General features: G+C 40.6%; 1 protein-coding gene across 5 annotated transcripts in view; it reads right to left on the bottom strand.

Moving 5' to 3' along the window:
- Ethr (ecdysis triggering hormone receptor) overlaps nucleotides 1–19,122 on the bottom strand; it is a 77,731-nt gene that overhangs the window by 55,130 nt on the left and 3,479 nt on the right. For 3 of the 5 annotated variants that reach the window (XM_078185702.1, XM_078185700.1, XM_078185703.1), the window contains exons 1-4: nucleotides 10,217–10,762; nucleotides 7,096–7,731; nucleotides 6,479–6,588; nucleotides 6,204–6,366 (exon numbers count right to left, since the gene is read on the bottom strand). In XM_078185702.1, coding sequence (XP_078041828.1) covers nucleotides 6,204–6,366; nucleotides 6,479–6,588; nucleotides 7,096–7,186 — 364 coding nt within the window. In that variant the 5' untranslated portion in view covers nucleotides 7,187–7,731; nucleotides 10,217–10,762. Of the gene's footprint in view, nucleotides 1–6,203; nucleotides 6,367–6,478; nucleotides 6,589–7,095; nucleotides 7,732–10,216; nucleotides 10,763–19,122 lie in introns of those variants that run through there. The other 2 variants (XM_078185701.1, XM_078185704.1) reach the window with 2 other exon arrangements.

The following is a 19,122-nucleotide window of genomic DNA, read 5'->3' on the forward strand; positions in this document are numbered from 1 at the left end:
GAGAAAAATTAATGGTTCGAAGAGCGCTACATCTGTAGGCCTTAAAAAAAATTTTTTTAAATGAACAGAAGAATCGATCTGTAATATGCGTTATTGTAAATAATTATTGTAAAAAATATGCATTTCTATTTAAAGAAATGATGCAATTGTTCATTGCACATGCACTGCTGCATCTAAAAAAAATTCAAAGGCCTACAGATGCAGTGCTCTTCGAACCATTTATATTTCTCCTTTGGGCATTTGTGGGAAGATCTAGCTGCTATTTAAAATAAATTCAAAAAAGTTAGAAGAGTTGGGGGATATTAAGATTTGTTTGTAATAATACAGTTGTTATTATTTAAAAATTGTCAATTCATTTGCGTCTTGAATCTCTTGTTTTGCTATTTCTTTCACAACGACGATGATTTATTCCTTTGTTCTTCGATTATTTTCTAAAGAATGAAGAAACTGAAATTTATTGTAAATTTATTGGAAATTACGTGAAATCATGTGAAATTGTACGATCAAGCATGTATTATTTCTTCGTATTATCTCCACTCTAATAGCTAAATATTTTACATTAATAACGAACGAGTGCAATCCATCAGAAATTTATTTTCAGAACAGCCGCGCATAAAAATTTGTCCGTGTCAGATGTAGATACAATTAGGTATCGAAAACGTGCTTCGGACTGTAATTCTTCCTTCCGGTGATTTATACCGCTAAGCAACAATAAAGTCACAGAAACGCGCGTTCCAAGATTTTCCGAAACAATTTGGCCGGCTCGTAAATAAATTACGGAACTTTAGGTGGAATCATGCTTTCCTCGAGTGACTTATGAAGACAGGTATTAAACGCGATTGTATTTCTTCTCTTAAGGGTTCGAAACCGTTCAAATGAACGTAAAACTATTTTCGGACTCCATTGTACTTGTTTTATCGGTGTCTCGCGTTTGCTTATTCTCGTTCTTCGGAAACTATCACTCGGAATTAAGTATTCGTTCTCGCGTACACCGCGCTCGTACTTTATTCTACGAGACTATGAAGTGCTATAGAAATTAACCAAAATTTTGCTAAGATAGAAATTAACTAAAATTTTGCTAAAATAGAAATTAACTACAATTTTGCTAAAATAGAAATCAACTAAAATTTTGCTAAAATAGAAATTAACTACAATTTTGCTAAAATAGAAATCAACTAAAATTTTTCTAAAATAGAAATCAACTAAAATTTTACTAGAATAGAAATCAACTAAAATTTTACTAAAACAGAAATCAACTAAAATTTTGCTAAAATAGAAATTAACTAAAATTTTGCTAAAATAGAAATTAACTAACGCCATAGAAATTAACTAAAATACGTCCGAGTACTATTACAAGATTAAGTAAATTATTATTTGTAATTTAATACAACGTTAAAGTGTTTTGCAGGTGTTGCAGAGTTGTTATGGTTCGGTAACTCGTTGAAATCTCATTTCCCTGACGAGCGAAGATTCTCCAGCAAAATTTACCAAGGGGAAAAAGTTCAAAAGAATGGTTCATTATGGCAGCGTGGATTGTAGTTCGCTAATCGATCCACGTTGGACGGGGCTTCGTTTCCTGAGACAGTAGTCCCCGAGTTTTGCAGATTTTATAAATCCCCGTCCGGCTCTCTGCACAGCTCGCGGATGGCTTTGAAAGTTCGCGCAACGGCAACGGGTACAGAAATTCCCATGGAGACGAGTCGAATCGCTGTCGTAGGCGGCATAATTAATTACGACTTCCTGGGGAGGGGGGGAGCAGGGCGCGCGCGCGCGCGACATTAAAAAATCCATCGCGACTGCGCTGCCCGCGTAATCGCGCGTGTTAATTCATTAACGGGTTCGGTCTTTAACGAGTCGCGAAGAATTTTTGCGCCAGAAAGATACTGCAGCCTTTGACAGTCGGGTGGACGGGGCTTTGCGAACGTCGAACGGAAAAAACACTGCGAATCCTTTTGCCTTTACTTTTAACAATTCCGACTCGTCGCGCGGATCTCTCCTTAATAACTTGTTAAATATGAATATTATTCTGCCTCTTCCAACTTGCAATAAAATACTGTTCCTTTCCACGTGTAATAAATACTTTACTTCTTCCAAGAACTTCTTATTATTATTACAATGGAAGACACGCTTTTATCAGAAATTATTTAATTTCCCTTCTAATAAAAATAATACGAAGTAAATCCAATTCTGCCATTGTTACGACTCGATATACAATAGAGACTCTCTTTCATCGAGCATTTATTTTACAATATTCTGTTATCGGTAATCAGTACGTTATATAATCATTGTATGATTTACATATATTGTCAGCTAGCAGAGAACTTGAATGGAATTTTTAAATAATAGAATATACAACAATGAACCTTTGGATAACAGAGTCACTACTGTATTATATGTATATTAGTCGCGTTTTGAGTTCGACAGTGCTTGCGCTCGGAATTAATTAAGTCCGTTTAAGAAATAATTTGAGAAAAACACAAAATCATTTCGCGAGCACAGTGCTCGTAATACCAGGGTGTGCCGATTAAAAATCCGAGAGAAAAATTCTCCAATTAGCCTAGAATCACTCAAATACCTCGGGCGACTTTTGTGATTTCCTGGATATTCAGGCTATATAGATAAGAAGCCGAACGATACTAGATCCCTTCCCCTTTTTGGCATGCCGCGGGGCCACCATTGCCACTCCAGTGTTTTTCCTCGAACGGTAAAACGCTTTCGAACGGTTACGTTTTCTTGGATACCGTCCAGCCAAACGAAACCGTCGGCGCACGGCGGGGATACCGTCGCGAACCGTCGCGGTCCGATTGAAATTAAAACCGGCATAGATTCTGTTATCCACTCGAACGGAATACGAATACGAGGGAGCCGGCCATAGGCTGCCTAGCAAATTAATTGAGACGACTCGAGACACACCGGATTCCTTAACCAGTTAACTGTGATCGACGAGTATACTCGTCACGGAGAAGTGACAAAATTTTGTGTATTGACGAGTATACTCGTCACGGAGAAGTGGCCAAATTTGATGTATTGACGAGTATACTCGTCATGGAGAAGTGGCGAAATTTTGTGTATTGACGAGTATGCTCGTCATGGAGAAGTGGTCAAATTTTGTGTATTGACGAGTATACTCGTCGTGGAGAAGTGGCAAAATTTTGTGTATTGACGAGTATACTCGTCGTGGAGAAGTGGCAAAATTTTGTGTATCGACGAGTATACTCGTCACGCGTATAAATCAGTGACAATTAGCTATTTAAATTGCAATTTTTGAGAAAAACAAAACATATTCTCAAATTTCAAGATGTTTAGAATATTTTGAGGCTATGCCGGAATAAAACAAACAAATAGAAAATATAAACATTTTGAGATGATGTCATGCGTCCCCGTATGCACTGAAGAAGTTTACCAGTTCGCGTAATGAATTTATTTATGTGCGATGATAACGTTTTTTCGATGTTAACCTAAAAGGGGCAAAGGCAAAAGTGAAAAAGTGGATTTATAACCTAGAAAGCTAACTCGTGAGGAGAGCAGCAACTTTGAATTTTCGGTGATCTTGATCTTCATCTTGCTGTATCAAACCCCAAAAATTGTTTATTTTAACCAAAGAAGTAAATATTAGTAATAAAATTTTCAATTTCAAAAAATAAACCCATGTTTTTCATCCAATATCTTAGCAGCGCAACTTACTCTGTGATTGACGAATATACTCGTCGTAGCTCGATTCTGGCGACACAAAACTGTGCGCACTTTTACATGAGGGCGCCACAGTTAACAGGTTAATCGTTTCCGACTCACGTGCAATAAAGAATAATGGAATCTTGATTCTAATTCATACCAGATTCCACCACCCTGTTCTATAAATAGTAGATACGAAACAGATCGCAAGTCGAATTGTTTACAATTTAAAATCGTCGCGATACAGACGGTTACAGGATGGTACGGACTGGATGGTTCATTGTTAGGGCAAACGGGCCGGCGTAAATTAAATCGGGAATAAAGTGGATATCGATTCGACCGAGCAATCAGGTGATTAGATTAGACTTCGCCGGTAGACAGGAACGACGACGATTCTTCTTTAATTTTTTACAATTGCCGGGAACCGTTCACTTCCGGCGTTTAGTCGATTTAATTGGATTTCGCTTCCATCGGTTTTCGACGGGGAGGGGGAATCGGAGGGGAAAAAAAATTGTAACTTGATGAAGCGATTTCGATAGGCTTCATCGGATTTCCAATGCTGTTTTGCAAACTGCGCGAAACGTGGGATTTCATGGAGAAATTGTATTCTGCACGTTTAATGTCACCGTTCTAGAATAAAAACGCATCCGTCGACGTTTGCATTATTCGGTACATAAATCAATTGACACGAATTAATGTTAATTGTTCGACGTAGGTGGATACGAATATATTGCGGGTCGTTGCGCATCGAACATAATTAGCTAATCAGGATTAGCGGTCGGTGATTAATACATTAGTTTAATATAAAATGTCATATCGTATCTGCAACAATTGCGTGTAAAATAAATTTAACAAAGATGAAAATCGTACATCATCTTTTCGATATAGACGATAAGAAGTGTCCCCTTAATTGGACGTAAGATGCAATCCAATTACTTGAAGAGCACGGAAGGGGTCGGACAATTAGCCGATCAATGGATTCGATGGAAATTGAAAATTACGAAAGATGTTGGTTTTCCCCGTCGATTTTTACAGTATTTCAACCGTGTGAGAAAAGTTAAAGTTTGTCGAAACATGCGAACGGACCGTATTTGATCAATCATGTTCGCGTCACGATTGATACGAGCTGCCAATTCCCCGTTCTTCGCCTAACTTGCCCGAATATTCTCTAAAAATATAAATCACTCAAGGCGACAGCATCATCCCACGTGTTTGTCAGAAAATTCCATCGCTGGACGGAGGGACAAGTGGAACAGCAGGGATCATTCGCACGGTCCTTTGATCCCCGATCAATATTCGCAATTTCTCTATCGGCTCCGTCGTAATGGTTCCCCGACAAATTTTTAGCTCGCAGACCCTTTTACGGAGTTTTATTAGCGCTTGACCCTGGCCGAATAGTTTATTATGCGTACGTTAATTGGGAAAATAAAATGTCCAAGGAAATGCATGGAGAATATTTTTGAAAATTATATGAGAAGCGAATTTAATAAGAATAATAAGAATAATAAGAATAATAAGAATAATAAGAATAATAAGAACAATAACAATAATAACAAAAATAAAAATAATAAGAACAATAACAATATAACAATAATAAATTAATATAAATTATAATAAATTATTATAAATTATTATAAAACTTCCTTTCAACTATAACTGCACTCTCGAGCACAATCTCTAATTTTAGAAGATTAAATTGAAAAGGAGCGAAATGAAGCAACCAGAAATTAAAGTTTTAAGAAAATAGAATTGCTTCCGCTCTCTGAGAATTCCCGCGACCGACCAGTGCATTATCGAATCAAAGGACTGCAATGTGAGAAACGCACGGCACGTCTGAGTCATGCTCTAGACGGTCTGCGACTTCCTATTGGCAATTGAAGACGTGTTACTGCAATTTATCAATCAAATCTCAAAGCTCCCCTTTGCATCTGTGGGAGCGATGCAAGAAGAACGCGTGTAAACAACGCGACCTACATACATACAAGGTGTCCGAATAATCATCTTTCACCCCAAAGAATATAATTAAAAAACCATATAATTAAAAAAATATAAGATATAGATACTAATAATCTTACACGGGTACAAAATATAGATAAATGTAATTTTCTCACGTTTTACAACGCTGCACGAATTTTTATGAACCGAACAGCAATTGCGCAAGAAAGTTTGCCCAACCCCTCACGACCGACGATTTAATCTCAACGTTCTTTCTTCAATTACCTTTGTTTATCGCTTGTTGTTCGCTGGAGAAAAGAGCTCAGGAATTACGCGAAAGAATGCTTTCACAAGCAGAAAGAAAATGTAAGAAAAGAGCATAACAGGCAGCTTCAAAGTTTCCATAACAGTTGAATAACTCGGCAAGATATAATTTTATCGAGCAAGAGTCGAGCCTCGTTAATGCTCCCTTGCCTTAAAGATCGATCGCGAAGTCGAAGCGGATTCTTTTTCGACGACCAACTTCTCTCCTTCGCGCTTCCTACCGAGACACCCTGTACAGAATACATGCATTGTAACTCGAAACAGTGACTCACACATGTGTTTCCCGAGCGGCCACACTTCCGGCCCGGAGTTGATCTCGACGAGGACAGTGGGGGTGCAGATCAGAAGGACGAAAAGGTCGGCCACGCTCAGGTTCACCAGAAAGATGTTCGTGCTGTTCCGCATGTCCTTTCCACGGAACACGACCAATGGTACCTGGTGAAATAAAAACCAGAGAGATTTCGTCAAATTTCTCTTTTCTTGTATTTTTTTCTCTCTCTCTTTCTTGGCACAGTAATAGCAAAATTAAAACCATCGAAAGACTCACCATGAGGTTTCCTATTATTCCAAGAACCATCACGACGATGCAGACGATCATGGACGTGGTGCGAATGTAAGCGGGCAGCATGTAGGTGGTTGCATTTTCGGACTCGACCACTGAAACACCATTCGTTCAGTCGATCGAAACAGCGAAACTTGCGCGCCGCGAAGAACTCGTGGAAGAAGTCGCGAGAACCGGAGATTGACGACGACAATGCCACCGATTCGCGAGCACTAACGCAAGAAATACGGACTACGCTGGGAATGCGTAGAACGCGTGGGAACGCGAAGCAACCGATACCGCGTTGATACGGCTAACGCGTTGTTTTCGACGAGCGCATTGTTTTACCGTGGCGCGAGAGCTCACAAAATCATTTCGCCAGGCTAAATATTTCCGAAAATAATCGGCGCGTATTAAACACCGCGTGCTGTACATAAAAAGCGTCGACGATCGTTACAGAATGCGTTGTATTGTCCTAGGTTGCCGATTAATCACGATCACGATACGCGCGATCCAATCCGATTAATTGCCAGCCGATCGGTGGCCGATTCATTTGCTAAATCGAATAACCGTTTGAGTTCGTTTGGTTCGCGCGTGGGTCTGCGGACCGAGGCGGCACGTACCGGGCAGATCATCGTGGGCATCGTTTCCAATGACGGTCGCGTAGTAGGAAGAATTCAATTCGAGCGGGACACTGGACACCGTGGACAACATTTTCCAGCCGGGGCCGATCGAAGAATCATCTGCACCAGAGTCCGTGTGTCAATAGTCCATCACCTCCTCCTCCTCCTCTTTTCAAAATTCTGCTCGACTAGGCTAGGCGTTTTCTGTCGGAGCCCCCGGTTTCGGCTCGGCTCCTCACATGTTCGGCAGATCTCGAAGATCCAAGCTGGGACGTCTCCTTTAGTTCAGCAGATCGATCCTCGCTGTGGCTTTACGTCGGTAGCTTCACGTTGTAACCACCGCTAATTCGCGTGGCGATCTCGCAGAGACTGCCGTGTTCGTGTAGCGTGAACTCGCGAGGAAAATCCATCGGGAGCCGCGAACGGGGACCGGATACGGTGTCCTTCGAGTTCCAGGCGGCCGCGGGTATCGTTAACAAGGTGGTATTAAGTGACATTATAAACTGCTTCCAAGAGCCTGGCTCACTTCGTCGGAGTGTCGCTCCGGAGGGCGCCGGCTATATCCGAACCGGTAATCAGCCGTTCCACCCACGGTTCCAGGGTTCCCGTCTTCTTCGACCGGCGCGCTCCGTCAATCTTTTTCGGACAGCCAATTCGGACTTAATCAGTTTAACCCCCCCCTAGAGGACCATCGGCGAGGATATAGATATAATAGGTTCGTTATCCTGGACGGGGCTAGGCGGCTTTTGTTTGCGGTCGCGGCTTGTTAACGGCATTGCGAACGATCGCTTTGTGGACCGAGGGAAATTGTGCTTAGATCCGCAGAGGATTAAAATAAGGTCTGGGCGGCGGGGCTTGGGAGACTTTTTTTTAGACCCAAATCTGGACGCGGTATAGACAGACCTAGATGTTGAATTGGATCTAAATAGGACCGAGATAGAACCTGGATGGAATTACAGATATACATACGCGTCTGGGTTAAAGAAAATTGTCCAAATGGGATGTGTATAGATAAGAAATACGGAATCCGGCAGAGACGTTTTAGACGGAATCGAAACGGAATCTGGTCAGATTATACTTATAGACAGAATATAGACAGAATTTAGGCAGAATTTAAAAAGAATTTAGGCTGACTGTAGATAGAATTTAGAACAAGTTTAGGCAGACTCTAGACAGAATTTAAAAAAAATTTAGGCAGACTCTAGACAGAATTTAAAAAAAATTTAGGCAGACTCTAGAGTGAATTTAGGCTGATTGTAGATAGAATTTAGAACAAGTTTAGGCAGACTCTAGACAGAATTTAAAAAAAATTTAGGCAGACTCTAGACAGAATTTAAAAAAAATTTAGGCAGACTCTAGACAGAATTTAAAAAAAATTTAGGCAGACTCTAGAGAGAATTTTTAAAAAATGTAGGCAGACTCCAGATGGAATATTAAAAAAATTTAGGCAGACTCTAGATAGAATTTAGATAAAATTTATACAACAAGCGTTTTCAATCCAAGTGAAAAAACAACGATAATTAATGCACAATTTAAAACGGTAAGTATAAAAATGATCGAATAGTAATTCTATGTGAAAGCTCCGTATGATATTGAATAGAAAATAAGATTGCCTATTAATACTTAATCGATGCCAGTTCATTCCCGATCAGCTCAGCGGAACAGAATGTTTTCTTCAACGCGCGAGGAATATTGTTTTACGAAGGGTTAACGGCGCGAAGGAGGAGAATTGAAACATAACCCATATAACGGTAAAAATAGCGTCGCGCTTTCAATTCACCGGGCGAATCGGTCCTCGTTACGGCGTGTAGGTGCTGGAGATAAATATTTTTATCCTGCCTCCTTTGTACGGCCATCTCCCGTCTATCACTCATAAACGCCGTATGTGGGTCGCAGCACCTCAAGTATTTACCTTGGCACAGTCGGTTAACACCAATTAACTCCTGTCTTATCGAAATCTATTCGGAACCTAATTCCGCCTCGTTCCAGCCGATCGTGACGCCACAATCAGTCGCGAAGTGCCGCTCTTCAGACGACCTGCCTCAACCTCTCCCCAATTATCAATTTTCGTTCAAATAGTTATCCAATTTTCCACGAAATTCTACGCATCGATATCAATCTCTTGAATTGCGCGTGGAAATTAACCGGAATAATTGTTAATATACCGTGGATTATGCGATATAATAATTTTCTAAATCGGCCGTCAGAAACAAAAGTTAATTTAAAGATATTTCTGCTTTTAATAATTTCAATGAATTCAAGAGAACGCGGATCAGTCTTTTAAAATCTTGCAATGCCACCACGGTAATCACTTATTCGTATAATAAATATATCAAATTCACGGTCCAGCTGTCAGATATTATATTAGCTTTCGTAAATTATTTTTTAACTCTATTTCTCGACTTTTCAATCAAACGATTTCGAATGTTATACAGAACGAGCAAATACTTCTCCGACACACTGTGGATCGCGTTCGACTTCCACTTTCGACGAGCCTTAGCGAGCATAGTAATTACTCCTGCATACACGTACGTGCATCGATATCGCATGAAAAAAAGCAAATTCGTGCCGAACCGTCTCTTTCTGGACTGCAGAATTCTTAACACCGACGATATCCGAACGAATTGGATCGAGCTCCGCCAATATACCGCGGCGGAACAACAAAGCAGTTAGTTGACATTGGAAACCGGTTAATTGTTCGCAACACAATGTTTACTAAACGCCACCGGTGTTTCCACTCTTCCAGTTCGCCGGATAGTGGAAGCGGAACGTTTACCTCCTCGTTAATTATCTCTGAATGATTAATCACGTTAGAGAGTACCCTGTCAGCTTTTTTCGACGGAAAAAACCGGCGCGCGATTTTATAGCGTGAAACCAGTCGGAGATTAATCATCGTTAACAGACTTCGAATAATCGCGAAATTGTTTTGATAATTTTTATCGATTGAAAAAGTAGCGGCGCGGTCTATTGTTGCCCGGAAGCACGCAGAGATTAGTCGAACGCGGTAGTGGAACGTAAGCGTGAGGTGCTATCGCTAATAAGAAACAGCAGAGAATATAGAGCCGAGTAAAGTCTACTAACGACTTATTAATTACGGTCAGATGATCGTTGCGATCCATACTTTTGAGCGGCAGTGTGCGTTGATACTCAACCGGCGCATCTTGAAGCGGGCTTCATCTCACCCTCGTTCACGAAGCAGCTATCATAGTGCTTCTACCACTCGAAATATCAAGGAAATGTTAGTCGTTCGATCGGTTTGTCGTATCGCGGAATAATACTGTAAATTTCTTATAGATCTCGTAACCGCGTCGCTTCGTTCAGAATTCCCAAAAATCGCATATTCGTGGCGACGAGAGAAGGACACCGCAAACGCGACAGATATCGTTCCCAAAAAATGTATATTCAAGCAGTCACTTTCCGAGAGAACTTCACCAACTACCATGAACAACGTTTCGCGTTCTTTTATATTTCCCGGTAAGTTTCGGTAATTTTCGAAATCGGGCGAAATGATTCGATGTTGGCAGCGTCACTGTTCACAGCAGAGATCACACCGTTTAAAAATCGGCGATCGTGTTCACAGAACCGTGGGGACCGTGGTAACGACGCGTCGCGATAGGGGTCGAACCGACCAGGTTTCTGGAAGAACGACAACCGTGGCGATCAAATAGTGCCGGTGAACTGAATGAAGATCGCTCGGCCCGCCACGATCCTCGAAGCACGCGTCGCGCATGCGTGCACTTTTATCGTACCGCGATCCCTTCGCACGCGCTATGATAACATTTTCAATTTGGCCCGACCCACGTGGGAAGGCTACAGTCGATGCTAATTGAAGAAAAAATCCAATTTCTCCGAATCTTCTTCCTCTATTTTCTTATCTGTCGCCTTTAATTCCGTTCTTACTTTCGTCGCCTATCGGTAAAACCGCTTCCGATGCCCGCCGTATGAAACATGGTCGACGTAGTTTAAACTACAATTTGTTTATTGCGATCTCTGTTATTCGTATCGTTGTTGCGACAAAGTGTAGTTAATTAATAGACTGATATACCTCTGCCGAACGACGAATATTTAAAACAAAGAAAGTGGATAGAATGAATTCACTTATCCATGATTTTTTAAAAATTAAACCAATTATTTAAATTTAAGCTAATTTGTTTCTCAATGATTACGTGAATTCATCATAAAAATTCACAGTAAATTCGTTTAGACAAATTCTAAAGAAAGAAAATATTACACTGTCAATGTTTTTACATCTCATTATAAGAAAATACAAAAATAAGCGACGGTCAGAAACATGCATAAAATGTACAATGTTGTGAATATTTATTATATTTGATTAACACGATCCTTAATGCATTCGCACCGGGAAACGAGAATTCTTGTTTCGCGACAAGTGTTACATTGCTAAAATACTCCCAATTAATGTGAAAATTTATTATATTAAATATAATAAATTAATAGACCTTATATTTAAATTAAATTTAAATATAAAGTCTATTTAAATAGAAGGTCGCTAATAGCCTTGCAGCTGATGCGACGTAAAACCACTAAGAAAAAAAATGTGAAAATTTAAGGAAAATTATCCCAATGTGTATGAAAATTTAAGGAAAATTGTCCCAATGTGTATGAAAATTTAAGAAAAACTAGCCCGACGCGAACGCGTTAATAGCCAAACGATTGTTCTAAATGGAAGTTAGGTGATCTGATGGCGCCGGAATTCGCTCGAATTTCGTACAGGAAAACGACCGACGAATTCGCACATAACCTGCAGAGATACGCGAGAATCCGAGTGTGTCCCGGAAGTGTTCCGAGAATTTCTTCGATTACTTTGATATCCATTTAGGCAACTTACGGACTGGAAATTCCCGGACCGACCTCCGGAAGAGAAGAATTCGGAATTCTTTCGCGATTCGGTTTCAGATGGTTCAGCGATTCACAAAGAACGTTACCATATTCGTGATGGGACGCGCCGGCTTGCTCGGATAGAAAAAGGAAAGTTTATAGAGAATGTTTATGTGTGTAGATTGACGACCGTGTCGTCACAATGGAAAAAGTTTTCGGGCCGATTTCTATCGAAACGGCGGAAAAGATTGAACGCCGAGCGTTCGAATAAATCTCCTCGGGGTCGCTTTTCCTGTATAGACTTAGAATGGTATCCAATATTCCTGTTTTGTTCCAATCATAATTATCTTTTGAGAGAATATGGATCTCATCGCGCTTTATGGCTCTATTCTTCCTTTTCCTATAAATCCATTGTCTTTTTGCCATTTTTATGCGGACAAAACCTTGCCAGCTTCTAATTCATGGACTTTTTTACTTTAGCTTTAATTTAATAGTTTTCAATCGATCGATTATTAATAATCGATGACTTTTGATCTTATTAATATTCAAAGAGAAGCGGAATATTAAATTGATGAATTTTACATTAAATTTTTTATTAACACGTTCGTCGCCGCGTCACCCATATCTGGGTGACATTAATTTCTGACCAATTTTGAAAATTTATTTTTATCGTGAACTTTTTAGTTTTATTTTCATTGATTAAATCGCTTTAATTATGTGGGGATTTTAGTGTCTAATTTTGGGCGAAGAACGTGTTAAAAGAAATGAATAAGTGTTCCTCCTAAACGAGTATTCTTTTTAAAAGACACAGACGAGTACGCATGCTGAACAATCTCGTGGCATTTTTCAAATTGTAAAATTGTAAACGAACATGTCCAGCATGACAAGAAAAACAACTTCCGAAAGAAATTTTGCTACTCGATTAGCTTTTAATATTTCTCAGCAGAAAAATTGCTGCAAGTGCAACAATATATCGTACCTTTGAACAAAGTGTCCGTTTAAAGAAACGAACCATTACACTCCTTCAGCAAAAATTCTGAAAAGTCACGTTGCTTTCGCATTCCCGGGTCACGAGACTTTATTAGTTGGACCGTGGAATTGGCATCGGGGACATTTCCTAAGAGCTCTGCCTCTCCTCCTCGATAAAGTCAGATTACTGAATGTGCGTGGACAATGGACGAGGCTCCATTATGGCCGAAGTCGTTCGCTGCTCGAAAAGAAACGAGCGCCGCGTCGGAACCTCCTTTCTCCCCTGCGCAGCATCCGACGTTCTTCCGGGTCTAGAAATTAAAAATTTGAGACTCGGAACGTTGTCTCGCGAACAGCGGGTTCCGGGAAGCATGCTGACAACGTTGCAAGCGTTATGGAGCGGCAAATAATGCCCGACGAATAAAACTTGGCGAATCGAGAACGTGTCGCCTCCTTTTTACAATCTTGTCCGATTAATAACTTCAGCGTTCCAACTACTTACGATCGTTTATCTTGTTATTTCTTAATTTTTTAATGATATTTTTTCTAGTTAGTCATACGTTAATTTTTTTATGGGCTCTGTCGAAACACGTGAAAATCGAAATTAATTGCCAGAAATTTGACATTCGGATATCGACTGTTTTAGTCTGAGTTTGCTGTTCGAATGTTAAACGAATGGAACGATAATAAAAGGAAAGATAACACGACCAAGAAATTAGGAAATTTACCGATAATCATGGAACAACCAGCGTCGAGGAGAAACCCGGCCACGTTGAAGCGACCGAGCTGACAATACCTTTCGCCGTGATCGGTTGAATAGAGAAGATTGTGCGAGCAGAGTGGAATGCGCTTCGATTCCAAATATGGGGTTCCGTTTAACTCGCGCTCCCTTCTTTTGCAGCAATTGTACAATACGTTGAGAACGAGGAGATGGTCCTTTCGAAATGCCGAAGCGTCGAGGCAGCGAGAAATTTTCATTTGAATTTTGGAAGTGCTGGAGCACTTGATACGTCAGTTACTATGATCGTGTTTTCAACGTAAATTATAATTTTATTTGTTTTCTATTTTTTATTTTTATTATTATTATTATTATTGTAATTTCGTGTCTGTCATTCTTCAAACCATAATAAACCATATTTAGAGTTTCTATTAATTCCCCCAAATTCATAGATTTAATAAAAAAATCAATTTTTTTATTTAATTATATTGAATAAAATTTTATGTTAAAATTTTTATTATTGAGATTAAATTCTCATAATATCGAATATTTATTTTTCAAATCAATATTAACTAAATATTTTCACCCTCTCACCCTATAAAATTTATTTAATTTAATTAAAATTTTTTAATAAAATCAATATCTATTCAAATTTATATTTAATATAAAATTTTTAATAAAATTAATATTTAATCAAATTTATATTTAATACAAAATTTTTAATAAAATCAATATTTATTTAAAGTTATATTTAACATAAAATTTTTCATAACATCAACTATAAATTGAACCCCTAACCTAATATAAAGTAAACTTCTTCAAGGAGATCGATTTCGAGGAGCAACGGAAAGCGAAGACCGTCCAAGCCGATCTCTGTAACAACGCCTTTACAACTTCCGACATAAACGGCGTCGCCAATGAAATATTTCGGCTGTTTCCCGAAAGGTAGCCAGCCACTTAATAAAAGGCGTCGTATAAGGAAAGTGAAACCGGCGGCGCGTGACGTCGAAAAATAAACGGCGTTCGTCGCGTCGCGCGCCGTGAAATTAAATTCCTCGACGCGCGTTGCGCTTTTATCGGGAACTTTTCAGCAGCCGCTGTTCGATGTCCGCGGGACAAGAATACGCCTCGCCGGAGCAACAATGTCGTTAGACGAGTCCGGGATTTTTTTTCGTAATAAGATCTGCGGGGGAAGGATAAGCCACGCGTCGTCGCGAAATATTTTTCCCGCCGTACGATCAATTTTCCTCGGAGCGAAGGTCGCAAGGATCAGGGTATTGCGCTGTTTCGTGTTTTAGTGCGGCCTAAACGCTAATCCGGGGAGCGGACACGGGCATCAAGAAAATCGATTTCGCGATGGACAAGTAAGGCTTCTCTCGCGTCGTTCGCGATATATTTTCTTTTTAGAATCTGCGGAGCGCAATTAAATCAGCGAACAGGTCAATATAAATGATCTTTGATTTTTGCTTTCGCCTTGATTAACATATTAGGCATCTTACGCGCCACTATAGTGGTTTTGGTGAAGGTTTCGTATTTCACTCAATTTTTTCATTAATTATTAATGTAAACGACTAAAGTGAAAGTGTGTATGTACAATATACTATGAAAAGAATATATGTAATTAATACTATATATAACTGTACCAAAAAATATTTTATATTAAGAAAAATGGTAATTTAGTTATAAAAAATAATAATAATATTTAATTTCATTCGCGTAAAATCCAGCCGTGCCTAAGAGGTTAACGTCACGGATGTATACTTGCTAAAAATGGTTCGGTTACTTGTCTCGTTTACGCTTTTAAAAAAATCGAGAATGCATCCGTTCGGTTCATAAATCGCCTGCAGCAAAATATTTGGAATTCGTGGTGTCGTCAGCCATTTTTCCAGGTAGTTCGGCACAACGAATGCGCGCGTAGCCGCCGCGGTTGTTTGGAACGTTCGCAGTCGAGTTTAGAATACGAACGGACGGAGTTAGTATACTATCGGTACACTGAGTATGTACATGGTCGTGGCGCAAAACTAAAAGCAGAATCATCCTGATGCCGAGTCTCGTCTTCACTTCCGAAGTAGGTCAGTTCAATATTTCATACCCGTCACTTGGCCGCAGGATAACGGACATTATTAAGCAGCATTACATAATTAAACGAGCGCGTACCAAAGGGCGGAGAGAGAGAGAGAGAGAAAAAAAAGAAGAAGAGCCGTTCGGAAAAGAAACCGTGAAACGCGTTTCCATTAATTTGGTCGCGGTTCCGTGATCCACCGGTTCCGCGATCCAAAACGATGGATAAAGAAAGCAAGCAAGGGATTCAAAGGGGAATCGCGGTCCTAATGAACTTTTAATAGCCGAACCGGCTTCGTTAGCACTATACACCGACGGTGCAAACACCCGGCGATGATCCGTTTCGAGTGCGTTGTTCAATTACGTTTGACCGACGCCCGCTCGAAGGATGCTGCCTCGATTATTCTTGGCGGGCAATCGCCCGTTTCGCGAGTCCTTCGAAAAAACTCTGTTTACGCGCCGTAACGATGCTCGTGTCCCAGCGGATTTACGGGGTCGATAATCCGTATTCACTCCGAGGCTTCGATCCATTCGGACGTCCGCGGATATAAATGATTCTGTCAACGGGTTCGCGCGCGCATGAATATGCCGGCTAATGTCGCTGGAACCGCGTCTCTTTCGCGCGAGCGAGATCCGTGCGCGCCGAGCTGGCCAGAAGTGACACTTGGCACCGTTCCTCCGGCGAACAACTTTCCGTCATCCTCGTTACGGATATCGCCCGGCTTGCCTCCTTTTGTATCAGCCTTTACGTCGTTAGTAATTAGCCGGCGATTTGCGTCTCATTATCCTGCTACCGCGGCTGGTCCGCAGTTCCACGCCCACTTTCACAAAAGGGACGCGAGCCGAGCGTCGAGGATCATTAGGAAATTGGGAAGCAGTTTTGTAATCCCTGTTTTAGGTAAAACGGAATAATGTGATGAGGACGATGATGATAGAGCTAAGATACACGAAAGATATATTGACTTATAGACAAATAAGTGACTTATATTGTATTGACTTATAGACAATAATGATAGAGCTAAGATACACCAAGGATATATTGACTTACAGACAAATAAGTGACTTATATTGTATCGACTTATAGACAATAATGATAGAGCTAAGATATGCAAAAGATATATTGACTTATAGATGAATGAGTGGCTTATATTGTATTGACTTATAGACAATAATGATAGCTCAATAATGAGAGCTAAGATACACAAAATATACATTGACTTCTAAATACCATGCACTTTGATTTCGTGTGTTTGGACAGGGCGATCGGAGCCGCTCCCGATTTTGCTTCGGAGCGAAAGAAACGATACGATTGAATTCAAAGTTATTTCTTGTACCAATAATTTTAATATATTTATAACAGTGGAATGATATCGTTATATTATTCTGACGTCGTTCTGGTATTTCATATGGCCAGTCATAATTTATCATAAATGCAGAAAATCCACGGTTTACTCGCAATGTGTCGTTCATAGTAGTCGATAAATGAAACAAGTAAAGAAGAAGAAGTATCATGGAATGTTCGCATAATCGAATAATTGATCAAAATCATTGCATACCGATTCGCACAGTGACTCATCCTATACGAACAATGCCAGATGAATCATGGAAGATTCAGATAATAGAGATTCGAACGATCCAGGTTCTACCAGTATCCAAAAACAACGCTGAAAGCCCGGGACAAATTTGAAGAAGCTGTTACATCATTTGCAATCACCGAAGGCAATCCGTAACGCAAACACGGTCTTCGAACGGTATCTTGGACTCGAAAACCAGAGCACAGTGCTCTAAATCAATTTCTAGAGTCCTAACGCTCCCGTGTGTTTTTAACAAAAGCTGAAAATACCTACCGAAAGCAACGTCCGTCGCGAGAAATCGTAAACCGGACTGTGTGTACGATATCGGGAATCGCGCGAATCGCGCCGCAAACGGATCGTAAGGACACTGCCCAGCGGATTAACACTTTGATCTCCGATGATCGGGGGATAGTATTCCTGGAAAGCCGCGTTTACCAGCGCCGACTATCGGCTGGCCGGTCTTAGATCCATCCGGGTTTTACGACTCTCGAACGGAAATGAATAACTCCGTCGAGTAAAGTTTACTCTGCTCTCTTGCGTCTTACCGCGATGGTACCGATACAGTGTTTGCCGCGGATGCGCAGCACGGCGCATCCCCACGGCCGAGTTTGTCTGCAGCCGATATGTGGGTCTCGGCGCTGGATGGATCCGCTTTGACAGATAAATTTAGCGGCGAATAACAATAAAGGGAATGTTTGTGGAAGTTTGTTCTGTTGCGCCTCGTCCGAGTTTATAGGAGATCATTGCTTCGTTTATAGAACGTGCCCGGGGCACGATCTTTCAACTGCTAGTAACAATTTACTGGGGTTTTTTTTGCAGGGGGGGGGGGGAGTCGAAAGCGAGGTGCTTGTTTGTACAGTTACATTGTTTGGGAGTATGATGCGGAGAGATTGATTGAAGAAGCGTTTCATTGGCTGGCGGATCGCTGATGCCTCGTCGCAGTTGGCGGAGTCGAAGCTAGATCACTGTTGGACACGCCCACGTAGTGGAGGGGATAGTAACCTTCTAGGTGTGACGTCTTTTTAAAGTCTAGGTTTAGTTCTTTGCTAGTCGTTTCGTTCAACTAGGTTAGTCGTGATAACTGTTCAGTATATGTTGATATAATCGTTAGTTTCACCACAATATTATGTCGATTTCCTGTTAGTATAATGATGATAGCATATATAAAAATATATATTTTAAAACATTAATAAAACTTATATGAAACTTAAAACCTGTAATAAGACGTCACGGCCGACATAGTATTTTAAACAGATGGCAAATACGTATCAATGAAAAATAAATAAATTAACAAATATATCAGTTTTAAGAGAAATATATCAGTTTCACCAGAAATATATTAGTTCCTACCATCTAAAGATAAAGAGTTTATTTTCTTTAACAACTCTTCGGAAATAAATCTTAAACGTATGGACAGAACTCTTGTAAATTGCATAGCGCCAAATCGGTGTCTACGTTCGAGAACAGAGAACTGGGGTAATCGAAAAATTATTCTAAAGAACAACAGGATCGACTCGATTCCAAGACAACGTTCCCGCCGACGTGGACAAAACGACGCGAACGAGAACCGCGAGCGCACACGATGCAGCACGCGACAATTGCGCGAAATTTCGCGTGGACACGCGAAAAATTCTCGCGGGCGAGCTTGCTTCGCAGAAAATTGTTTGCCGATACGTCTCGGCGAGGGAAGGTGCCGCTGGCAAATTGTCGCTAACTAGGTTGAGCGATAGGGTTCGCCGCCGAATCCCCGAGAGAAATACAGATGGCGAGGAGCGAGTTCCTCGATTCGGTAAAGCAGCCGCGCTGATAGACGTTTCTCCCGGCTGTCTTCTCCCGCGAGATTCGCTCCGCGGAAACCGATTGGTT

This window comes from Augochlora pura, chromosome 7, assembly GCF_028453695.1.
Source record: "Augochlora pura isolate Apur16 chromosome 7, APUR_v2.2.1, whole genome shotgun sequence".
Classification (NCBI taxonomy): Eukaryota; Metazoa; Arthropoda; class Insecta; order Hymenoptera; family Halictidae; genus Augochlora; species Augochlora pura.